General features: G+C 32.0%; 2 protein-coding genes across 2 annotated transcripts; one reads left to right on the top strand and one right to left on the bottom strand.

The window, feature by feature from the left end:
- Window positions 1-249: 249 nt before the first annotated feature.
- On the top strand, window positions 250-3386 carry LOC124821967 (uncharacterized). The gene is made up of 3 exons (XM_047293903.2): window positions 250-651; window positions 1023-1462; window positions 2804-3386. The coding sequence occupies exons 1-3, from the start codon at window positions 487-489 to the stop codon at window positions 3240-3242; spliced, it is 1044 nt and encodes a 347-aa protein (XP_047149859.2). The 5' UTR covers window positions 250-486; the 3' UTR covers window positions 3243-3386.
- Window positions 3387-10403: 7017 nt separating this feature from the next.
- DMP7 (transmembrane protein, putative (DUF679 domain membrane protein 7)) lies at window positions 10404-11022 on the bottom strand. The gene has a single exon (XM_047293904.2). It carries the CDS (start codon window positions 11010-11012, stop codon window positions 10404-10406), a length of 609 nt encoding a protein of 202 aa, XP_047149860.1. The 5' UTR covers window positions 11013-11022.
- Window positions 11023-26685: the final 15663 nt, after the last annotated feature.

Here is a 26685-nt window from a genome sequence, read left to right as displayed (position 1 = left end):
TTTAATTTTACAAAAATAATTAAATAAAATTGTTTTTGAAAATGTATATTAAAAATCAAGGAAAATAATAATCTACAAGATAAATACTTTTCACAAATAATATTAATTTCTTCAAGAGAATAATACTTTTCAGAAAAGATGTTAATTTCTCTCAAAGATACTAAAAAAATCAGATTGATTAAATATTTTCTTAAAAAACAAAAATCAACCATTTTTCTGAAAGAGCCTAGAAATAGAAAATCGTGTAGGTTTCTCGAACCTTCCACCTAAATCGAGATGCTACTACACCTGTAGAACACCAGCTTCAACACCCTGATGATTTAAACATATCTTTCCACCATATCATCAACCTCAAACTCAAAATCTAAGAACAAATTCTGAGTTGTCAAAGTGAGATAGAGCATAACTTCACAGAAAGATTGTGCAACAACCGCAAAACTGAAGAGAAAGAGGGTAGAAGAAGAACAAACACCTTCGCGGTCAAAGATGGGTGTGGATTACTACAAGATCTTGCAGGTTGATAAAAGCGCCAAAGACGATGACTTGAAGAAGGCTTACAGGAAACTTGCTATGAAATGGCACCCGGATAAAAACCCCAACAACAAAAAGGAAGCCGAAGCTAAGTTTAAGCAGATTTCCGAAGCATACGAGGTATGTTTTCATAATGGTGTTGTAAATTTTTAACTTTTTGTGGAACTAGGAGTGGAATAATGAAACCCAATGAAATATTTCATCTGGCTTATGTTTACTTTTTTTAATCTAGTATGATTTCAAACATTTTTCTCTAAGATGTCCCAAATTTTTGAGTTTGTCTTTCCTGAAATTAGAAGTAATTAGTGAAACACAGATGAAACATTTCATATGGTGATGCTAATTTTTCTTTATGTCATTGTGCTTCCATGGTTTTTCAACAAGGGTTCATGCAAAATTTTATGCTTTTATGAATAAACAATGGAATTCACTAAAAAGATTTTTTTGTCTGGAGGGTGATGCTTACTTTATTTACCTTGTTATTGTTGAAGGTGCTTAGCGATCCTCAAAAGAAAGCTATTTATGATCAATATGGAGAAGAGGGTCTGAAAGGTCAGGTTCCTCCTCCTGATGCTGGTGGTGCTGGAACTACATACTTTTCCACTGGAGATGTTCCCGGATCTTTTCGGTTCAATCCAAGGAATGCAGATGATATTTTTGCAGAATTTTTTGGCTTCTCAAGCCCATTTGGAGGAATGGGTGGGAGAGGTGGCGGCGGCGGCGGCGGCGGAGGCATGAGATCAAGGTTCCCTGGTGGGATGTTCGGTGATGATATGTTTGCATCTTTTGGGGATGGAACAGTACATATGAGTCAAGGTGCTCCTCGGAAAGCTCCTCCCATTGAGAACAAGTTGCCTTGCACTCTTGAGGAGATATATAGAGGAACTACAAAGAAGATGAAGATCTCTAGAGAAATTGCTGATGCCAGTGGGTGAGTACATGTTAATACCTGACTATTTCTTCTCCTATATTTGAGGATCTTCTGGTTTTCTTAGTTTTTGTTGTCTTGTATGTGGTATGATCTCTGATATGCACAATTTTGTGCATGACTGAAATGGGCGAGCTTTCAATCTGGGGTTTTTGTAAAAGCATATAATTGATACTAAAACATGATTGCAATATACTATTTTCACTTGTTTACATGATTGCAATATACTATTTTCACTTGTTTACATGATTGCAATATACTATTTTCACTTGTTTACATGATTGCAATATACTATTTTCACTTGTTTTGAGTGCTTGACGTGAGATTGTTAACCAAAGCTTGATAATTGGCTGTCCTTCTGTATGCTATGTTCAAGCCATGAGTGAAAGTTGTTTAGTTAACACAATGTTTACTGCATAAACTGTTTGTTGTTTGAAAGTTGTTATTCTGTGCCATTTGAACTTTGTTTAAAGAAGAACATTGATAACTACGTTCTAAACCTATTTTAATAGCTACTGGAATATTAGAAGACACTTGTACTTTGAAACATTATGAAGCATATCCTTTCTGCACTGCAAAGTTTGTACAACCTCTGATATGTGTTCCTAGACATTATTTAATTGTTTACTGATGGTTCAGAGGTGAATTGAAACAATGCTTTAGTTTGCAAAGGTATATACAGAACTTACTAGGTTTTAATTTCTAGAATCTAAATAAATAAAAATTACATCAGTTAGTCTGTGATTGGTAGGCATTAGATGGGTGGTGGTGGTGGTGAATGTTATATTGGTGTTCTATTTCAACTCATTACATATTTTTGGCACTTAGTTATTCCTAGTAATATGACTTCATGGAATGTAAGCTTGAAATAATGAGGGTTAATGATCTAACAAGTGAGAAGGTGTTTGGCAAATTGCTGAACTTCTATTCTATATGGTCATTCTGTCGAAATTTTGTTACGCTAACACAACAAAATTTATTTATGAATAAAACCTGATCTGAACAACTGTTTCATTATACATTCTTATTAGCAATGCCCCTTAGTCCGTACATATTGTAACGAAACAACTAAGTTTGCATAGTTTATCCAGTTTAGAACTTAGATATAGAAATTTTACTCAAAATATTTCCATTATAGTATGAACTTAATGATTGGCATTAAGGATTATTCTTGTAAAACTTGGCAGGGCACACTAAACTATTATTTCTTTTCCTTTTGATCATCAAATGCTCTTATCTGTTTAATTAGAATGTGCTTTTAGTTTCCTTTTTTTGTTGTGATAGTTTTCTGTTAAACTTCATTATGTCTAAGTGTGATGACTGATTCTTTCTCTTGTGGTGCAGCAAAACCATGCCAGTGGAAGAGATCTTAACCATTAATGTGAAGCCTGGCTGGAAGAAGGGAACAAAGATCACCTTCCCTGAAAAGGGAAATGAACAGCCAAATGTGACGCCGGCCGATCTCGTCTTCATCATTGACGAAAAGCCACACGGGGTCTTCACCCGTGACGGAAATGACCTTGTTGTAACGCAGAAGATTTCCCTTGCAGAGGCCTTAACTGGTTATACAGTGCACCTCACCACTCTGGATGGTAGAAACTTAACCATACCAATCAGCAATGTTATTCATCCCAGTTATGAAGAGGTTGTTACAAGAGAAGGCATGCCACTTCCAAAAGATCCATCAAAGAAGGGAAACTTGAGGATAAAGTTTAACATCAAGTTTCCAACTAGGCTCACTGATGAGCAAAAAGCAGGCATCAAGAAGCTCTTGGCTGCATGAAAAGGCTTGGTTAGTATAGTATTTCAGATTTCCCTCTGATAGCTACTTTAATGAAGATGTAAGATATAGTAATAAACCTTTCCAAGAAAAAAGAATGTACTAAGAAACATTGTTGTTCCTCTATAAATTGTTTTTTTGAGTGAATTTTTTTTTGGTTTGATTCTTTTGTATGGATTAAAAGTTAATGTGCAGGGCTTTGCAATCATCCTTGTTCTATTTAGCAGGGATCAACTGTGTTAGGATGAGCTCTGAACTACACTCAGTACAAATTCTTCTTCCAAATTTTGCTCCAGAGCTTGGAAGTGAAATGTTTAGTTATTTAATCAGAAAATTAAAGTTGTATTTTTAGGGTTATACTGAAATATTAGTTATTGTATTGGAAAGCTTACTTCAGATGTTTATATCTTCTTTAATGTGGAAAGCTTACTTCCTCTTTTAGAAGAGATGGATTAACTAAGTTAAGAGATTAATTTAATGTAATTTTAATAATGTTTATGAAAAATTTTAGATTTATAAAATTCATTGATAAGTTTAATACCAATAAATACCAATTACCATGGCTGTCTTCACTTAATAAAAAGTAATTCTGTGGATTATGAAATTCAGAAGTAGAGTTTTTCTTCGGTTGTATATCTGAAGATGGTAAAGAAAATTTGTGGGTTCCACCACAAAATTTTTAAACATATCAAAATATCGACAATTGACTGTTTTGCCCTTGGTCAAAATGTAAATTTAGTGAACATGTTTCAATTTAAAATTTGTTTTTGTACATTGCAATGGAAAAGTTTGCTTTCGAAATAGGTTAGATTTGTCCCATCCGCAAAATAAATTATAATTTTTCTAAAGTTGGTCCCATTTAAGGGTATTGATAAATTGTAATCTTTTTTCTTTTTGTTTATTAAGATAAAATATATTAAAATTAAGTATAATAAATAAAAATTTATCAAACTAAAATATATTAAGTAAAATGATTTTTATAATGATTAATTGTATAATTTTTAAAAAATGTGATAATTGGTTTAGTATTCATGGTTTAAAAGATTAGATCATTGGACATAGTACATTCATGTAGCACTATTACATGAATGTCAATTCCAATTGGAATTGAATTGAATGGCATGATTAGATATCCAATTTATTGTATTAGCGAGAGGAGGCATAGTCCACCATCGATGTTGGATTCGGTGGTGCCTTTGGTCTGCCTTGGCCACTTTCGGGAGTTTTGCGACCCGCGGGTCGGGGCACCACCGATCATGGCGATGTTCCGGTGGATGATGTTTGCTGCATTACCCTTTTCTCATGCCGCATGTACAAGTGCATTAAAGCAATTCAGGCATTATTACATTTCTTTATTTATCATTTTTAAGATAAATAAATATTTTTGGCCAAATTGTTTATAGGTTTGTGTAAACATGCGATAGTTATAAGACTTTGTTTGTAAACACAAATTAATCCAAAATGGATTTGTATTTAAACATATTTTATTATTAACGTTTGATAATTATCTCAAAATATCTCTAGTAATTAATATAATTATCTAAAGTTTTGATATTGATGATTCACCATGTGTTTTTTTTAGACTATTATTTGAATATATTCATAATGATTAATTTTATGACGCGAGTTTAATTTCTTTGATTTTAGTGTTCTTTTTTAACAATTATTTATGTTCATTATATTTGTTTTTAAATTCAAACTTTGTTTGAACTAATTATTTTTGTTAATGATAATTTATATATGTTTGATAGAGTGATTTTCTATAATGAATTCTTAAATACATAATCTTGTGGTACTAAGCATAAAATTGAATTCACAAACTTTGATATTTACGTCGAATGCATTAAAAGTAAACATATCAAATGAGAGATCCTATCAATAAGGTTCAAATGGATAAAATCATGTCACTTTGTTAGTTTTTCTAAAACTAATGACATGTGGAAGTGTTGGACATTGAATTATTGAGTTCTAATTAAAATTTGTATGGGGGCATTATTGAGAAGTTAAACAGTCTAATTAAAATTTGTATGGTATAAAAATTTACCTTCTAACAAAGTTTTTAATGATTTTAATATCTATTAAGGGTAATTTATGATTTGAAGCATAAGCTTAAGAAATCATCTATACAAGTATCGAGTATGATCGCTTGCATAAGATTTTGATAAGATCTATATATAAAACACTCATGAATATTGAGTACTATATAGCCTAACAAGCACTAAACAAGGATAAGAAAAAAATAATAAAAATATATTATGATTAATAAACCGTTAAAACGCAATGAATGTTTTTTGTTCATATAGCTTGTTACACAAACTATATTGTATCAAGTTTCTTAACGTAGGTCAGGTTATATAGTCTGCTAGTAGTGTTGTTAAAACGGGTCACCCGATCGAATCCAGCTCGGTCCACCACGAGTTTGTCACTTAGTGAGCTAACCTAACCCGACTTATTTATTAGCGAACCAGAAATATTTGAACTCGATCTGACCCACCACGGGTTGGTGGTTAAACGGATTGGCTCACTAGGTCACTTAATTATATTTTTTTTAAATAAAAAGAATTAAAATTACAAACTTTTTGTCATTCAAATCTAAATAAATTTCACTCCCAAAATGATGTTAAACTCAAGACAATTCAAAGAAAAAGTACTAGAAGGGTCTTATAGTTTTATCAATTTGGAGCAAGCAATAGAGAAAAGAAAAAAAAATCAAGACAAAGTCAACAACTCAGATTTTATTCAACTAAAATCAAAAGAGTAAGCAAAGTGCGAACCCAACATTAAACAAGAACAGATTCCTCTATTTTGATTTCACCTGTAATATATGTTCTTTCAATTCGAATTTCTCTTTTCGCTACTTGCCACTTTCAATTTTTGAAGTAAGAGGTTTCATTAGGGTTTTTAGTGAAAACGTGTTTGCTTGCTATGCGGTAACGCAACAGATCAGGGGATAAATTCTCTGTACGACATGTTCGGCAAACGAGCAGTGCATCCCGATTGCTGGAATGCTAGTAACCCTTATCATGAATGCAATGATTACTGTTTTAGAGTAAATCTTGATAAAACTATAGTAGTTCAAATTGCTAAGACTGTGTGCTTGATTGGGGTCTTAAGAAATACAAGGAGTTTTCCAAATAAAATATGAGACAATTAACAACAACTAACCTGGGTGGAGGGTTGGGGATGATCAACAGTGAAGTGAGAGCACCGTGAGAGCAGAGCATATTCGCAAGAGCAGAGTGAATAGAGTATTTTTAAGGGTTTCATAAGATAATAAATTAATAAAATAAAATTAGATGGGTTGGTGAGCCAACTCGGCTCACCACGGTTCAACACGAATGAGCCGGGATTAAATGAGCCGGGTTGAAAATTGACCCACATAAAAGAAATACATTTTTTTCAAACCCAACTCGGCCCGAACTCATGGTGGGTCGGGTTGGCCTGCTTTGACACTTCTATCTGCTAGACTAGCTCTAAAGCATTACCTCTTATATGAGATCTATAATCTTTTTTTGGTTTAATCATTCGCGAGATTCTTCTTTGGGGTGTGAATCTCAAATATGTCTCTTTGATTTTTTTCTGTTAGAAGTGGACTTTAAGCCTAACTCAACTCCACAAAACCGGCTTGTAGGGTGAGGTTTGCACCCACTTATAAACTATGAATTGGCCTTATCTCTAGTCGGACTAGAGATAAGGCCAATTCATAGTTTATAAGTGGCTGGAAACCTCACCCTACAAGTCGGTTTTGTAGAGTTGAGTTAGGCTTAAAGTCCACTTCTAACATGGTATCTGTTAAACTCGCTTTTAGTCGCATCAAAGCCAATAAACTCAGTTTCCCCACTAATGTAGTAGAGGGATAACCAAGGACTCAACTATGATTAAGTTTCAGAATGTAGAGTTTAGTCTTGTATATTTACTGCCTAATTATTAACTACTAATGCAAGGTGGGGAAAAGAAATGAAAACAGAACTCTAAACTACCTAAACAGAAACAGAAATTAAACTACAATGAGAATTACATGCAACTAAAATAACCTAAAACTAAAACTGTAAACAAGCAACTCAAATTGGAAATTTAAAAGCTAAACAAATCCTAAAACCTAAACGAATATACTCATGTATGAAGTAACTGAACTTAAATGTTGCAGACACATATGTACAATCTAAGGTAAAGAAAAATCAACAAGAAACATCTAGAACTAATTATCAAAAGCAAAGAATCAGGGAAGAAACTCATGAATCAAAAGTCTAAGCACTTGTAAAAACAATAACCTACACTATCAACATCATTATTATCATTCACAAATTGAACTTTCTCAAACAGAAACTAAAGGAAAATAAGTCCTAAATCCATAACATTTCCAAATAACAGTAAACTAAACTATGAAGAAATAGTACCTAAATTCTAATTAATTGAAAGCAAAATAACAAACTCACAAACAGAATTGATTTCATAGGTGAATGTATATTGATATGAAGAAAAGAGTGCTTAGAGTTCTCAGGAAGACATCTTGTTAAGTGAATCCCAATCCAGGGTATTCAGTTCATATTTCAGAACCTTGAAATGACTCTTTCCACTAATTTGTCCAACCAATGTTCATTTACCTATTTATCAATCTAAAATTCACAAACAAATGAAAGGAAGCATAGAACAAAATCAATTTTTTATGCATTGGACTTTTCTCTGTCTCGAGAAGACATCTCGATGAGAAATGCTCACTACGGAGACATTTAATTCCAAAAGAAATCATAAAATTGCAGAGAATCAGAGTTCAATTCATTTTCAATGAAACAACACAAAAAAAACACAGAAACATTGAAGAAGAACAATTAAAACACAAACGAGAATAGAAAAAGAACTTTATTAATATGAAAAGAAGATTACAACTATACCGGAAGTCACCAAGATTCGCGCGGCTATCACTCTCGCACTTGTCTCGGCGAAATCCAGAAGCAAGAACAATATTTCTACTATAAGAAAAGCATAAAAACCCTAATCTACAGAGCGTCTGAAAAATGTATCTCAAAAGTATATGAAGAAGTGTTCTCTATATCCTATTTACATGGTGAAAAACCCCTTTATATAGGGTTGGAGAACGAAAAGAGAAAGGGGAAAAAGAAAATAAGAGAGGGAACCTTGCTGTGACACTTCGAGCTCTCTGATCAGACGGCTAGCCTTCATTTTGCTCCACAGCCCTCCGATCACCTTCTTCGGTCAGGTTCGGTCAGAGTCGCAAGCTTCTTCTTCTGCCCTAGCTCGAAGGTTCTACTATCTTCTAAATGAATGTGCTTGAGAGAATGTTATTTTCTCAAATGAGCTGCTCTTCAATGACCCCCAAAAGTTGCCTCCATTGAAACTCATCGTTTCACTTAAGCCCATACTAGCATTGGCAGCCCAATTATCCAATCAGCAGTAGTCTTCCAATTGCAGCACCATTGTAGCAGGCCAGCGCTGCCTTCAATTTCACTTGCAGTAGCTTGATGTTAAAACAGTGGCCCAAAACAGCGGCCCAAATTTAATCCAGCAGCTCATTCCCAAAATGTAGCAGCCAAATTCTCAATGTATCAGTAAAAGCGGCCCACCAGAGTTGCATTCAGAGGTCCAATGTTGACATAAGCCTAATTAAATTTGTCCAATTTCAACAGCCCAATGTAGTGGCAGCAGCCCACTCTTTTTCATATTTGCATCAAAGGAAACAAATTAATACCAAATTAAAGAAAAGAAAAAAATCTAACAATTAAAAAGAAAGATTTTTATAAAAGATTTTCTAAAAAATTAGTATTTTCCTACTAATTAACAAAAACTAAAAATTACATCTAAAAATCTATTTTTAACTAGAATTTTATAAAACTAAAGAATTAAGAGAAAAACATAAAACTAGCCTAATTCTAAGAAATTAAAAACTAAAGAAATCTAAGAAATGATTTTTAACAAAGAAAAATATGTAAATCTAGAGTGGTATCAGTATCAAAGCCATGGTTAGAGCCTATCCTAGCGATAATTTGTTGTTTCTTGGGCATATTGTTCCACCCGCTATCGGACCATCCATTAAAAATATCTAATCTCACGCTCGAGATGTATATACCTCGACGTGAGGGGGTTGTGTTGGAAGTCTCACATCGACTAGGGATAAGGCCAATTTATAGTTTATAAGTAGGTGCAAACCTCACCCTACAAGCCGGTTTTGTGGGGTTGAATTAGGCTTAAAGTCCACTTCTAACATGGTATCAGAGCCATGGTTAGAGTTTATCCTAGCGATAATTTGTTGTTTGCTGGGCATATTGTTCCACCCGCTATCGGGCCGCTAGCGGACCATCCATTAAATATGTCTAATCCCACGTTCGAGATGTATATACCTCGGCGTGGGGGGTGTGTTGGAAGTCCCACATCGACTAGGGATAAGGCCAATTCATATTTTATAAGTGTGTGTAAACCTCACCTTACAAGCCGGTTTTGTGGGGTTGAGTTAGGCTTAAAGTCCACTTGTAACATTTTCGTCTCAATTGGGTCTCAAAGACGTTAGAGAGATGTTGAGGTGACATGGTGATGTTAATGTTTTAAATGATGTGACAAATTTTTAAATATATATAGATAAATCTGTCGTAGATTTTTGTGTTTTTAAAATTAAAGAAATTGGGAAAAGTTAATTGTTTATGAGAATTAAGGATTTAGTTCTTATTTAGGGTTCATTTATAGAAACAAAACAAAATCCCTCTCAAACGACAAAGTTATCACTTCTACCATCAACGGCGGAAGGATGAACGAGTTTCCCCACTTGATAAGTTACTATTTTATCTTATTGCGCAATACACCATCGTTAAGGAATAGTGACAATTCATGTCTTAGAAAACCTTCTTGTTCGTGTTAAAATTTTGTCGTACTAAATATATTTTTCAAATTTAGAATACCCTAAACAAAAATTCAGACATGTTCTTGGTCACAACTAAGACGACTTCGTATTTCAATAATTGAATCATACGTGAGGCAAGATGTGTTTCCATTGATTTGAATCATATTTCAACTGGGTTTTAATCGATCTCATCAGTTACACATTGAGTGAGTCTTGAAACTAAATTGAGAAATTTTGTTATTCTTGTTGCAAAGAAGAAAAATCATTGTGTGAGAATTACAGAAAAGCATGGTTAAAGAATGAAGAAGATGATACTAATTACGAGAGAGAGGGAAACCAATACCATGTCTCTGGGTAGGGAATGCAACAAAAAAAAGGCTACACACAGTGCCAATCCCAACAGGCAAAAGCATGAGAAGCTCTTTGACTTCCTCAGAAGGCTTTGGAACAAAACAACTCACCACACTTCCATCAAAGAGTGCAATTGCCAAGAAAACCAATATTGACATGAATGCATGGAAGAAATCAATGAACCTTAGCCTATACTTTTCTGCCTCTTCTGCAGGAAGTCTCACCGATGCATCCATAACCCAAATCCCGTTCACTGATGCCACCCCATATCTCACCTTCCCCCTCTCATCCCTGAAGCTGTCAGTGAAGGAGAGAACAAAGCATGAGATGCTGCAAAGGCTCAAGAGAAAAATGGTCATGACTTTGTTTGAAACGGTTTTGCATTGCCCTTGGTGAGTGAAAAGTGGTGACAGGGTTTGGAATATTAGCACTGTTCCTGTTGGAAGAAGCTTCGACAAATGTGCTGTGCCCTTGAATGCCTTTCTCATGGTTTTTTGTGCTGGGGTTTTCGGAGTTTTCTGTGGTACAATGTTTTCCAAAAGGGGTTGTAGATTACTCACATGAACATCCATATCTTTGGTCTTTCTTCAATCTATAGTTCAAAGATTTTGTCAGTTTATGATTGAAATCTGCCTTTCTTAAATACAAGTGCACAGCGAGAAATTAGAAAATGTTGGTTCGGTTTCGTCTTGAGGTTGTGGCAACGTGGTTTTGTTATGACATGAACTAATGTTCTTTTCGGATGTATCTTTGGTTCAGTAACTGGCTCATTGAACTGGATGTTACATTGTTATTGTGCTGTTTATGGTGAAGAAATAGGTTACATGTTTGGCAATGAAAAAAGAGGTTACATAAATATGTAATTAAGAAGCTTTTATGGTTTTGTTTGGTTTTGGTGAAATGGACATTTTTTCTTTTATTAGCAGTGTTTTCATGCTCCCTTTGATTTGTATAGTGAAATTGTTCTGGTAAGGATTTTAACAGATACTTGAAAGTTGTTGCTTTGTTATTTTCTGTCTTATTTGAATATTAGAATATTGCCTTGCCTTGCCTGCTAAGATAAAAAATAATTAAATTACTATTTTTAGTCCATACATAACCAACTTTAACCAACTAAAAGCGAAGAATATTAGGATGTTTTAATTACAAAAGTCGGCTTCCAAGAAATTGATGCAATAGGATAATTGTTACTCACATACTTTTATTTTTACCGGTATATATTTTTTATATTTATTTTTCTAAAATATACCACTTTTGGAATGTCTTAACTTTCTAATATTTCTTCAACGAAATTTTTGAAATGTTAAATATTTTAAATTTAAACTCGGATAGTATTTTCTAAAATGCTAAAGTTGGAACACGGTTTCTGAAAAAACAGAAAGTTTAAAGATAATGATATGTATTTTTAAAACTTACTTCCAAAATATACTTAGAAAAAAGTTGTCAAAATTTTAACGCTAATAACTTTATGAAAGAGTATTTTTAAAAAATATAGTAATAAAATTGAGTAGTGTATCCCATGCGTGTCTCCCATACCTAATTGCAAAAAAATATATTGCGCTTCACTTTCATGCTAAATAAACCTAATTGAACCATTATCAGTTATAACTTCTTCCAATTGCTTCCTGCACCACCATTGTTTTCCTGCACCCCATAATTATCAAAGTACCTATATTGCCCTTCTGATGTATTTGTTGTGGTTGGTGGTGGTTTTTGGTAGTGGTGGAGGATTGTTTTAATGTTTTTTTAATATATTTTTATTGTAGAATTTAAAATTTATTCTTAGATTTGAAAATATTTTTTGAAATAAATAGTTCAAGATATATTTTAAAAATATATTATTTTGAAAAGTATTTTTAAATTTGAAAATAATTTATGAAATGCACAATTTAAAATATTTTTTTAAAATTTATTTAGATGGTACTTTTATAAGATATTTTTAAATTTAAAAAGTATATTTTAAAATATTGTATGACGTAAAAGATATTTTCAAATTTTCTGAATTACACAGTCTAAAATATATTTAAAAAAATACATTCAAATTGGATTTCCCCCATGCTTCTTCTCCTTCCTCTCCCAAACTTTTTCTCTTTTCTTTCTATGCTTCATCTTCTCCTTCCTCGTGGATATCACAATGGCAATAAGGGGAAGAGGTGTATCACCGCTAGGTACAGGGTTGGACAGAGATAAGAAAGAGAGAATAAAACTGTTATTTCATCATACCAATGGCGTGTAAGAAGAAAAAATCGGGTTGCAGGAAGCAATGGCCCCAATTTCCACTGCAAGTCCCTTCTTATTCTGGGCTGTCTAAGGGTGTCACCAACTTTGGGCTCATTTCCTTTTTGACGGATTAGAGGATCTATTAAATTTTCAACCCAATGGAGGATCAGCATGCAAGTTTTTAGAGTATTTTATTCTCACGCTTCCGAAAAAATATAACCCATCTTTAATTTTTATCGTAATCAGTATTTTGAAATTCAATTTTACATTTCAAAAATTTCAATTTCAAAATAAAAAAGATTGAGGAAAATAAATATTCATAAGATGTACAAAATACTCCATAAATATTCATATACGACTATTTTACTATCACTACAATAGATTAACTTATACTAAATATGATGTGTGAACATGATCAAATCTATTTTTATGGATCAAAAGTGAAAGTACCTAAAGTGATCACAATATCGTGTCTTGAGGCTAGCCATCTTAGGCTGAAGGTCGAGATGACCCAGATTAGGTCGAACCTTGAGATGGGACAGACTGACCCTAAACTTGAGATAATGTGGACAACGCTAAAGGTCAGGATGGATTAGATCAAGTTGAAGTTCCAAAAGTGTTTGTCGGTTTGAAGGTCAAGATGAGTTATCCTTTGGTGAAGGTCGGGGCAAACCAACCCGTGCTGAAGGTTGTGAAGGGTCAACCTGTGCCGAAGGTCTAGACAGGATGCTTTAGGCTGAAGGTCAAGATTGCTTGTCCCGAGTTGTAGGTCGAGAAGTCCTACTACTGACCGATCCAAAGGTCGATATGTCCAACCTCAAGCCAAAGGTTGAGATGGCCTACTTTGGACCGAAGGTTGAGACACAATGACACGGGTCGAAGGTAGAGACTGACCAGCCCAAGTCGAAGATCGATATTGGTTAGCCTTAGCTGAAGTTCGAGTACATGTCTGTCGGGGTTGAAAGTAGAGATGGGTCGACAAGGGCCAAAGGTTGATATGGGTCAGTCAAGGCCGAAAGTCAGGACAGGTCGTCCCGTGCTGAAGGTTGTGATCAATGTTTCCATGCAAAAGATCGAAACAGACTGATTGGATCAAAGGTTGAGATTGGTTTATCAAACCCAAAAATCCTGCCAGACTAATTCTGTAGAAGGTCATAACATATAGGCCAAGACCTAGACCGAAGATCTAATAAGATATTCTAAAATAATAATATTGTTTTCATGTTTAAGAAAAAAAGCATAGGTTTCACGAGGTTTTTGTAAACATTTTAATCCTATACGCTTTCAAAAGGGAGTTTGTTAAACTTGTGGACATTTATTTTACTCTAATCCACATGGTTCAAAATCAAACCCTATGAAATGAACTAAATTTACTACTCACACTATCTAAATACCTGAGACCTATATGCAACAGAAATTGATTGATATTTTCAATTTTTAATTATGTATTGGCTGTTTTATATTTCTAATTTATCAATTAATTATTCTTTTTGCAACAAAACTCTTTAAGTAAATTTATTTAGAAAATGAAATTTTTATTATTTTTATTAGTTTGTTATGAAATATATAAAACTTCGACCATTGTGGACGAGCCACGAGACACATTTTTTTAAAATAGTTTTACTAAAACAAGCACACTTTCTCCATAAATATAGTAGAAAGAATAACTAGAGTCAAATTACAAATAAAAGTTAATATTTTATTAGAAGTTGAGTACATTATAAATTCGAACCTATCTCCAGCTTAAAAATTCTTTTAAAAAACTAAAGTGGGGAGGGATAAGATCACATAGTAACATATTAAAAGATTATACAATTATACTACATTCTAAGCATAAGAGTTTTATAATTTGGACATGTTATTAAGAGTTTTCCTATAAAGAATCATTTGTGGGAACTTTAGACAAAATCAATAAAAGATTCTCCAGATGAAATGCGCCACCTATTATTTGAGGTAGAATGTTTCTAATTAAGTTTGCCCTAATTGTTTTGGCCCTTTTCTACTTATCCTTTGACAAAATGTCAGTCTTGGTTAAGAAGATTAGGAGAATACAAAAGAATACCAAATTTGGAACTCTCTTATCAGCAAAGTGAAAAGGGAACCTAGCTGCATAAAGTGATAGGTTTTGGAAGAAAACCTTGGAATCTAAATACAGAATTGGAGAAACTTAAAGAATGGTCCTAAGATGAAACATAAGTCTAAGTGGTGGAAAAGCAATTGGTAAATATGCATGTTTCTTTGAACTCAGATCATAAAGATGGTTTTGTGGACATGAAGAGAAAGAAGAATAACTCATGGGAATAATGTTTAGAATGGAAAAAAGAGTGGTTAGTATGTGGTTTGACATGTGGCACAATTTGTTGCTCCTCAGTTACAATTTGAGCTAGTAGTGGCACGTTTTGATAATATTTGTTTTATTAATGAATATTTTTATTAAGAAAATAAAAAGTGGTTGTAATTTGAAGTAACATAGTAGATAAGTTAATGCATGCGTTGGCATGCAAAAAAACTAAATAGGGATACCAAAATAAGATTGTTTTGTTGCAGGCACAGAGGACAAAAAATAGGGAGACCAGCAAGAATAGGAAATCAAAAGTGATAAGAAAAATAGAAAATGCCGCATATTATTGGAAGTGTTGGTCTGAGATCCACCCAAAGATTGCTCCCAAGGCTTTTGTTCCAACTTTTGGCAAAAGTTATGCGTAGGTGTATGAAATGTAGGGTGAATGTTGTTGTTAATAATGTGTGGTTTTTTCTTTACGGGTTAAACTTTTTTGCTCTTTTGCTTGTACCATTAATTTTAATGTTATTTTCTTATTTGTTGATTAACAAAAAAATATTACACGTGTCTTAACGAAAGATATATATCAAAGTGAGTCAATCCCATATGGGTCAAGTTAAAAATGAATCACTTTATCTTTATTATTTGGTAAATTTTGTAACTTGACTTATCATGAATTGCTAGATTTGTTTTGAAAATTTATTAGAATATATTCAAAGTGGATTAACTCAACTTATTTTAAGAGTACAATCAAAGTGTATACTTATTCTACCAAAATATTATTATAAAATTAGTTGTTAAAAATTAAAGTAAATAAAATAAGTATTCAAACTATAACATTTTAGTCTTTATAAATAACAAATTGTCATTCTACATAATTAAAGGTAGTAAATAACTATAATTAAAAAATTATAAAACAAAAGTAAAATAAAAATAATAGAGTTATTGTTGAAAGGTAAGGCTGAATCTACCTTCAATTTGGTTTGAACTCATTTAACTTGCAAGATAAATAAATCGAGTTGAGTTTAATCCATATTTTTTTTTCAACCCCAATCCTACATAAACATGTAATAAACCATATTAGCTTTTGAATTAAAACTTATTTTGATACCTTTATTTAACGAAATTAGATGAAAAAAAATGAAGAGATAGGTGAATGAAACATTAGATTAGAGACTTCTTGTGCATATGATTGTGCTGATGCAAAATAATTCATCATCATATTCAAAGATTACTTATAAAGTCGAAAAATCCTTGGATTAAACACCATTACATTAGAAGCACCTAAGAATTTTCAAAATCCATTCAAAAGGAAAATACAGAGAAATAATATAACTTCTAATTATTTACTCAAATTTCTCATCTTGCACATTGTACTATGTATGGTTGATTACACTTCGATCTTATTAGCATTAGTTTCGTCTTAAAACAACTTAGCATAGAACACACCCTATGATAAGGAATCTTTAAGTAGTATAGGTTTGAAGACAAATTCTCCTTAAGAAGGAGGATATGATAGAGGATCATCTCCTGAACATATATAAGAAGAACTTGAGGAAAAACATTTACAACTCAAAGGATTTATGACAAGGCCAAAGATCAAAACATGTTTCATTGAATCTTATAATATTCCATGAAGGTGGGAACTTAAAGAACATAAAGATCATGAGCACAATTGAAGAATAATTTAAGAAATGAAGTAAATTATAATTTATTTTAATTTTACAAAAATGTTAAACTTGTTGGGCGAGGTAGTTAGTGTTCACTAGGCGAGCGAACCTTGTTAAGTGAAAGTCTGCATTTGTAATTTTCATTTCTTGTTATTTTGTGTGTTTTGGATTTGGAGCTTTATTTTAGGGTTTCTAGGTTTTCTTAAACTTATGTGCCTATATATAGAAGTTCCAAAAGTTGATGTAAACACTTTTAAGTCATATTATATGCATTATTTGCATTTTTTGACAAAGAATTCTCTTGGTTCTTGGATGAGAACTTTGATTCTTATCAAAGATTTACATCTTTATGACGAATTTTCACTTGACTTATCAATATACTAAATTGTGGTGTCCTCATCCCTGTCTTATTTTGTATTCCTCTCTGATTTATTTTTGTTGTGTCTATTGAGGATTCAAATTCAGAAATGATCATACTCTTTCCTGGATAGGATCCTATCACCCTTGGTGTCGCCTACCGAGAGCTAGGTGCTACCTACTAAGACTAGGCGCTGCCTACCGAGAGCTAAGTGCCTTATACTAGGACTATGTGTCGCCTATCGAGAATTAGGTACTACCTATCGAGAGTTAGGTGTTGCCTACCAAGACCTCATGTCGTCTACCGAGAGCTATGTGTTGCTTACCAAGACTGTGTGTCACCTACCAAGAGCTATGTGTTGTTTACCAGGACTATGTGCTGCTTAACGAGAGATATGCGTTGTTTACCAAGTTACATGTCACCTACTAAGAGCTATGTATTGTCTACCAAAATCATGTGTCGCCTACCAGAACTATATGTTGCCTACTAAAGCTAATGGTGAACTACCCAGCCACAAGTCGACCTGTCTAATGCTTATATTCGGTTATAAGCTGACCTGTCTAACCTTATATCCGACCATAAGTCGGCCTATCTGGCTACTTCTACCCGGCCACAAGCTAGACTGTATGACCACTATTACCCGCCCATAAGTCGATCCGTTTGACTACCTTTTGGATTACCAAAGCTAATGATGTACTACTTGTAACTTCGTAGAATCTAGATTAAATAACTGACTCATGAGATAAATTGGTCCCTGGGTCCACCTAGGCCCGTATAGGTGAGAGCCCACAAACATTATAATTACCCTATAAACAGTACAATCATCGAGGTAAATAGTTTACATTCGTTATTATAACATTAATTATTATCTGACGCACTCTACTAACTTAGGTTTTATAGGCACATCCTTTCTCAGCCTTGAAGAAACAAGGACCTAGAACATCTCAGCTTGAAGATGTGAAGTTGAAAGCATACCCCTTCTCGTTCTGAAGCAACCTCCAAGTCTTAGAACATCTCAATTTGAAAAATAATAGTATTTGTTAGAAAGAATTTAAAGAGTCTTCCTAGTGTACTCAACATTGTAAGAACACTAACTTTTCATTTAAGATAATGATTTTACTAAAATGTATTTATTTCTACAAAATTTCTTTTATTTCTTTTATTTTCTTTTATTTGTTTGTTTTACTATATTTAGAATATTGTTCTCTATTTTGCCCCTTTCTTGGACACTAAATCAAACATTTCATCACTCATTCATTGAATGTATTTTTTAATATGGTATCGAAAAGTTTTATTCTATGAGTGAGGTTGTATATAACGAAGAGACAATTTCAAAAACAAAAATCAAAATAAAATAGAAGAAAGTTTGTAAACAACCGATAGGAACATTGTTTTGGATTATATTTTTTCTTTTGTTTTTCTTTTCCAATGTTTACACTTAATTTTGATCTCTGAGTAATATATCTTTATTTTTATTTTTACTTTATGTACTGTATTTATATATTTACAAAATTCAATAATTGTTTGAGAGGGTTAATTTGTAAAGTTTGAGAATTTATCAACTTTAATTGAGAAAATTAAAAGACTGAAAAAGAAAAATAATAAAGGAAGTTTAAGTTGAAAATAAAATAAAAATATTAAGTGAGTAAATATTTAAAATTATCTTTTTCTTTTCTCGAGAGTTAAACGACGATTGATTATTTATGAGGTTTATTATGAAGATGAAAAATTCTCCATCTTCAAGTGACACTTTTTTTTTCATACTTGTAAGTCTTCTTCATTTTAATTTATTTTGAGTTCTTATTTTGTTCTTATGTTCTTCATGGTTTGACCTACGTTCTTTGGAATTCCGTGACTTCTTGGTTCTTGTTTGTTTGGTCTTAATTTTCTTTGATGTTAATCTCCCTATTTGTATGTTCATATTTGGTCCTTGTTTGTTTGATCTTAATTTTCTTTGATGTTAATCTACCTATTTGTATATTCATATGAACAAATTTCGTGTTTAGTGGAAGAAATCTTTTAAGTTCTTAAATCAATCCTAAATCTAAACAAAATTTATTTTCTAAATACTTAAAAAGTTAATTCTTAGGAGGGACCTTATCAATATCAAAGGACTATACAGACTTTACAAGTTAAAGACAAAGGAACCAATTAATTAAGATACCATATTTGATAAGAGGGTTTCTTGTAAATGTGACAAGAAGAAAAGGAGAATAAGGAACAATTAATCCTTATTCACGAAGTTCATTGCCCTTATCAAAGTCCTTTATGGTGTGTTTGTTTAAGAATAATTTATTGTTCACGAGAAAATGTGAAGACGAATTTGTATTTAATAAAATGTTCATTTCAAGGTATTTGAAGGCAAATGAAGCGACGAATTTGCGGGAGGATTGAAATTTCCATCTACAATGATAGGAGGAGATATGCAATGATTTAGGGTGTGTTCACTTTAGAGGATTGATTTGGGAGATAGTGAATGGATATATTTGAGAGGATTTGAGAGTGAATTGGTTGTTGTTTTTTTTAGGAGATTTGGAGGTGTGAGAGTGGGTTTCAGAATAAAGTTTGTGAAAATTAGTGTAGGATTTGACCGATGTGATAGATAAAAAAAAATTTTCAATTGGTAAAAATTAAAAATTACCAAAATACCTTTAGTTATAAAAGTAATATAAATTGATAATTGTTAATGTTATATTTAATTATAAAAATGTTTATACGGAAAAAAATAAAAATTATTTTAAAAAAAGCTTCCAAATGGGAAACTAAAAGAAATAAAATCCTTCCAAATGTCAACATTTTGTTTACAAAAGCTTTGGTAGATAACTTGTATTCTAGAAACATAGATTTACTTTATTAAACTACAAAAAAGTATAAATAAAAACACATTCTACTTGAAAGGAACAAAAGATTCAGATACCCTTTTAACTTTACACAACAAAGATGCAAAAATGGTACGCAGAAGACCAAAAGAAGAGGTAAGGATTTGGAGTAAAAAGATGAAATATTTATAGGCACAGGTAGCCTCTGAATTCGCATGGCGAATTTTCTAGCAAAAGGGTCTTGAATGGTGTGCATTTCTCTGGGGAGAAAGGAAGGGAAGGCATCAGCAACAACAACCTGTTGAGAAGAGATTTTGACATTGCATCTGAGTGGCAAAGACAAGGTCGTAGAAGAACTAATGGACACAGAGAAAAACATGTTGGGCGGGTGTAGTGAAGGAGATGGTGAAATGGGTGCAGGCTTGCTAGAACCAAATAAATCACCATGAGAACCGAATACAACAATATAACATGATGAAGGAGGGAGTGGAACCGAATACCAAAGAGCGGGACCGAATACAACGCCCTCAACCAAATATACTCTTCTTCAACTCCTTCTTCAAGCTTTCTTGTTCATCTTCTCCATCTTCAACATATATTCATCTTCAATATGGGGGGCAAATGTGACATTTGAAAGGAATTCACTATAAATCTGAGCGATTCAGCGAGTGATAAAAAAGTACATATCTTGCAAATCTACTTAAATTCATCTTCAAATATCCGTTGAAACGAACACGGTGCATTTCTCAAATCAGTCTTAGCTTTTCTGGTTGAATAGTAGAATCTACTCATCTGAACACAGTCTAAGTGTCCAAAAATAATGGAGAAGAATATTAAATAATATATTATTATATATAAGTGCTTATTGAGAACTGAATACTTATTGAAGTTCTTTTAAAAGCATTTAGAAGTATTCATTTGAATTTTTATTTCAAATTGTTAGGACATTTTTATATATAAGATTTATTTTTTACTCCTTAAAGTATATTTGAATGTGCTATAGAATGTAAGCAAAGAAGAAAAAAAGGAAAGAAAAATAATCACACCTCTAAAAAATTTCTCAATTAGGCAAGACAGGATGGGAGGAAAATGATCTCTTTGATGAACACATCTATCAAGCATGACAAATGTCTCACCATTTTTTCATTATTGCATAGTGAAAGTTTCTTAAAATTAATGGATCTTCCTCTTATATGATAAAACTACTTTTATTGTGTAGAGCACTAGTGTAGAAAAGGCCTTTAACGTCACCCCTTAGACGTCCGACCCTCGAATATGCAACGTAAAAAAGGACCGGTGGCATTTTCCATAAATAAAACAACCATATAGACGTCTGTTCTGGAGGGAACATACTTCTAAAGCCATATAGACGTCTGATGTGGGGGGAACATACGTCTATATACTCATTTTTGAAATCGAAAAAGTCACTTTTTGACTCCATTTAGACGTCAGATCCCTCCAATCCGACTTCTAAAGCCATATAGATGTCTGATGTGGGGGGAATAGACTTCTATATACTCATTTTTGAAATCTAAAAAACACTTTTTGACTCCATTTAGACGTCAGATCCCGCCAATCCGACTTCTAAAGCCATATAGACGTCTGATGTAGGGGGAACAGACTTTTATATACTCATTTTTTTAAATCTAAAAAGTAACTTTTTGACTCCATTTAGACGTCAGATCTCGCCAATCCGACTTCTAAAGCCATATAGACGTCTGATGTGTGGAGAACAGACGTCTATATGGCTGCATTAAAACACCGCGAACGCGAGGCAGCAGTTATGCGCACTTAATGTTCATCATCTTCCTCACGTTTTCTCTCCACGGACTACATTTTTCAGGTTCGTTTTCTCACTTTTGTACCGTTTAAAATTAGTTTTACTCCTATTACATTACTCTTTGATGAATTATCTTTCATTTGAATCGATTAAAATGCGTTTTCGTTGGGTTTTGATGCAGTTTTGCTCGTGTCCTTAGGCGGCGTTCTTGGGCGGCAATTTCTTGCGTTTTTCACTCCTTTAATTCCCTCCATTACGTTTTTAAAACCATCAAATATAAAAAAACGTACCATCCATTCTCTTCAACTAAAATATAAAGTTGTAAACTCGAATCACCATGAGCCAAGAGCAACCCGAGAGGCCTCAAGCGGAGAAAGATCCAATCAAATAGGCGACGCTTTAGATGTCTGATTTGTAGTGTCAGACGTTTATATAGACGTCTGATCTGTAGTGTCAGACGTCTATATAGACGTTTGATGTGTAGTGTCAGACGTCTATATAGACGTCTGACAGTGCAAACCGACGTTCCATCAACGTCACCCGTAAAGATGTCAAGTCAGGATCAGACGTAAAAAGCCCAAAATAACAGATGTATAAAGTCTTTTCTATACTAGTGGAGAAATAATCCTTGAAGCTATAACACCTTTTGAGATAATCCTGAATTGAAAATTTGCAAGAACAATACGTCGAAAGTCCTTAACAGCAACAATTTCCTTGAACTTAAGAATCAATAATATCACATTAGAATTCATTCTAGGAAGAATCTAGGTATATTGAATAAACTAAAAATCTGCTTCAATGCTTAATTAGTGTTGAAAACTAAAGAAAATAATAATAATTAATTTAGCAAGGTAAGGAAAGAAATTTTAGTGTTGTCTTCCCCATTCACAATATTACTAATCACCTTAGAAACCAAATCATTTTGAAGAACCATATATATCATTAGGATCGTAAATATTCAAAAAATAAAATAAAATAAAATTGAAACATGGGATTTAATATCTCTTTTGCAAATCCAAACCAGTATTCGTCCTTTAAAACATGAATCATGCTAAGAAACTTTTTGTGATTTGATAAAACAAATTATAGTCTTTCATTCACAATGCACAAATCACACTAACTATAAAACTAACTTAGTGATAAAATTTGAAAAGAAAAAAAAATATAAATTCAAATTCTTGTTTTAAAAAAAAACTAACAACTAATATTTATGGATAAAAAAAATAATAGACAGATAGTATATAATACCTATACTTTTTGTGGATGTTTTTAAAAATATTAAATCTACTTGACATTAATAAATATAAGCAAATTTATATAAAAATTACTTAAGTACTACCTCAGCTTCCAAATCTCACAATAATATGTTTTTTTACTATTTATCTTTGTATTTTGCTCGTCATATTTATTTTTATTCAATGACTCCACTTCAATTCTTAATATTTTTTTAAAAGGTTTCTTCTAAAGATAAGGCTTGATTTAAATCTCATTGACTCTTTATCATACATAGAGTTAAGTTGTCTTCGAGTTCTAATAGCCATTTGCACATCTATTAGGTTTTTTCATATATCATGAACTCATATGACATGTTTCTTACATTTTTTTTTATTTAAACAATTATTTTCACCCACCATATTTTTTCTATCATCGTTATTGGTAAAAGTATGAAAAAGAGTACAAAAGGGTGAAAATGAGTTATGTAGTATGATAAAAGATGAAAGCATGTGAAGATTCATTGGAAAACCTTTTATACATCAAAGAAAGCAAGAATTAATTACGGATAGTGCAATATATTATATTGTCATTAATTTACATTTTTATTTTGTTTCTCATCCAAATATAGAACATTATATACTTTTGTATTTTTAATACCATTTAAAATGAAAATATCTATTATACTTTTAATTTTTATTTCAATGTACCTTTATATATCATTGTATTTACTTCTCTTATCAAAACTAATTTTCTCACTTTATATTAATTAAATTAAAGATATAATTGAAAAACATATGTTACCGTGTAATTTGAAAGTAACAAATAAAAAACAATTTATTGAAAGGATTGTAATTGAAAAGAAAGAAGTAACTACCTCATCATAATAATTAGTAACCTAATTGATTATGATATGATTCATTTTATTTTCTCTGTTATTCTTGTTTTTCATATTTTCTTTTATTAACTTTTTTTATAGTAGTAGAGACTATAAATGAACACTTTTTGAGTGGTATTGTTAAAACCTGTTTTGATTTTGATGAATTATTGTGTTGATTAGATGTGATATGAGAATAAGTAATATTTAATTGTTAAAATTATGTACGAAAATGGGAGAAGGAGATGATACATATCTATTTTCTCCTCGTCTTAATATGTCCACATATATTTGATATTTTTATTCTTTTTTTATAGTTATTTGATCTTTACCTAATTATTATTTATATAATTATAACTTTTGACTTGATATTTAATATTGGAAAAAAATTATTTAATTAATATTTTAAAAAACTAAATAAATGGGTACGACTGTAAATATGAATATACTTTCAGGAATGAAAGCAAAACAAAACTTTCACATCTTGAGTATGAAACAAATAAAAATGAATATTTTATTCCAAACATAAGATGAGATATTCAAATCTCTATTAGTTTTCTATTGTGACATTAGTAATAAATAAAGATATTAATACTAAAAAATAACAACAATAATAAATAATAATTTTTTTAATAATTTATTTTTCCAAATTTAATTATTTCAGTTCTAATTTATTTTATTATTTTCTTTTCCTTTTTCAATTAAATAATTTTTATTTTCCTATACCTTGTTTTCTATTTTTTTTTTCTCTTTTTATCAACATCCCCTTATTATATATTAATTTCGCTCGTTCCCCAGGTGAAAAAAAACTCAAATTGACATATTTTTCTTCAGCATCGAATGACGGTAGTCTTATCATGACTCCTGGTCCAGTCAAACAAGCATAATTAAATTTCTTAGTTTAGCAAGATATTGGTTGAAAACCAATTGAGTTATTAAATCGGAGGTTGTATCATACTGAATTAGTATTATTAAAATAATGAAATAATATAAAAAATAATATTAAAAGTTAGAAAAATACATATTTTCATAAACTTTTCACATCCAAAATACACTTACAAATCTAATATATCTTATTATTGTTTAGAACACCGAAAACTAGATCGATTTGAAATAAATAAACAAATTGAAATATAAAAGTTGATGATAATAAAATAGTAAAGAAAAATGTATTGACATATAAGATGGAGAAAATAGATCGAAACAAAAAGTTGTCGAAATATAAAAAAAAGTCTTATCGAGATAGAAAAACACTAAGAAAATGACAGTTGAAACAAGGATTAAAGATGAATTGAGAAAAGAGTTGAAGATAGATAAAAAAAAGAAATTATTGATAATAACCGTTACAAAATGTGGAAAGAATGGTTAAACCTAATATAATAGCAGTGGTTTTAGGTCTTTACTTCAGTTATATAATTTTTTTATTTGTGGTGTAACTATAAAAAAATATAGAAAAAATATAAATAACTAGTTCAAATGTAAATTTGAATACAATTTTAAATACTTTGAGTACAAAAAAAATAAAAAGAAATGAGTAATTCAGATTAATTTTCTTTATCAAATTCTTGTTCTACCTTTGATAATTTATTTTACTAAAATTTACATTTCTACAAAACATTCTATCCACTCTCTTCCTCATCTATTATCTTCTCAATTTTATCTTTTAGATTTATCCATCAATTACATCTTTAAATAAAAAAAATATGAATATTGAACATAAATATACAAGTTCTTGATTAAAATATATAAAAAAAAGTTTAATTGTGAGGCCTTGGAAAATTAACCGTAATCCATCTGTCTAATCCAATTAAATGCACTGCTGAGTCACCTGTCTACTCTCATTAATGCACCGTGCCACACACTCAGTCTCATTAAAACGCACTCACATTCTCTACTGCACGGCTGCCATTTGTCACATTAGAACATTCTGAATCTGCAGTGGAAAACAGGTGTCCGCATGAGAGTGCACGTCCGTTTGACGTTGGGAAGAAAAATGATTTTTCTGAAAAACCTTTCTTCTCACTCTCTGCATTCACCTTCTTCCTCACGAAACTCAAACCCCATTTTCTCCATCTTCTCTTTAGAACCTCCCAACTTCTCTCTACTGTAATTCTCAAGTTTCTTCTCCGATCACGTTTCAGAACCGTAGAAACGTTCCTGGGGACGTGAACGTCATTCTGGACCGAACAGAATTGGAATCGGAACTGGTAAGTTCTAGTCGCTAACCGTTCGTCCATTTGGTTTCATGCGAACCCTGGTTTGGTTGCATGCATTGGGTTATAGGTCTGAGTTGTTTCTGATTTCTGGTATTTTAGATTTAAGTGAAATTTGTTGAGCGAAACTTGAGGGTAGAACACTGTTAGAGGACGAACTAAACCTTGCTTTTTGGGAGTACACTGCTATCCAGGTAAGGGAAGCTTATATATTTAATTTATACTTGTATGATTATATGGAAACATGATATGGATTGTTTGTATGAAATATATGTATATGTGCTAATTGGATATGCATGAACGAACCCTGTTGTACTGGATGAATATGATTTCTGATTTGGTTGAACTGCATGTTGGTTTGATACGTATGGATTTAAAGATGGATGATTACTGTAATGTATGAGCTATTAATGTGATGAACTCTATAAAGTCTGTAAATTAATATTGGATGTGAAGTTATAAAGTATGAATCGTATGAAAAATGTTAAAGTTAAGATAGTTGGAAAAATCTGGATATGATAATTCTTCCTATGATAAATTACGTTCGTCATCGTGCGGTCTTATACCGTCCGGTTTTCCTAAAAAAGACTTAGAGTAGAATTCTTTCATTTGGGAAGAGTTCAGTTTGAGAATGAGCGTCTTCATTTGAATTACTATGTTTGAGCGTTCGGCTCAGCATAGAGTTGTCGTACGCCTGAAATTAAATAATACTAAATTAAGTAACATTCGGTCTTATACCGAACGTTCGTCCTAAATAGCGTAAGGTCTTATACCAAGCGTTCGTCCTAAAGAGCGCTCGGTCTTTATACCCAAGC

Source organism: Vigna umbellata, chromosome 6, assembly GCF_029865625.1.
Source record: "Vigna umbellata cultivar VRB3 chromosome 6, Vumbellata_1.0, whole genome shotgun sequence".
Lineage (NCBI taxonomy): Eukaryota > Viridiplantae > Streptophyta > Magnoliopsida > Fabales > Fabaceae > Vigna > Vigna umbellata.
The sequence above is the reverse complement of the archived record's forward strand: the minus strand, read 5'-3'. Positions and strand labels throughout refer to the sequence as shown.

Bases quoted from the DNA above. Each gene is read 5' to 3' on its own strand.
- LOC124821967 (XM_047293903.2), top strand. From the start codon at position 487: ATGGGTGTGGATTACTACAAGATCTTGCAGGTTGATAAAAGCGCCAAA. The intron at 652-1,022 runs GTATGTTTTCAT...TTATTGTTGAAG, and splicing joins AGATTTCCGAAGCATACGAG to GTGCTTAGCGATCCTCAAAA. The intron at 1,463-2,803 runs GTGAGTACATGT...CTTGTGGTGCAG, and splicing joins GAAATTGCTGATGCCAGTGG to CAAAACCATGCCAGTGGAAG.
- DMP7 (XM_047293904.2), bottom strand. From the start codon at position 11,012: ATGGATGTTCATGTGAGTAATCTACAACCCCTTTTGGAAAACATTGTA.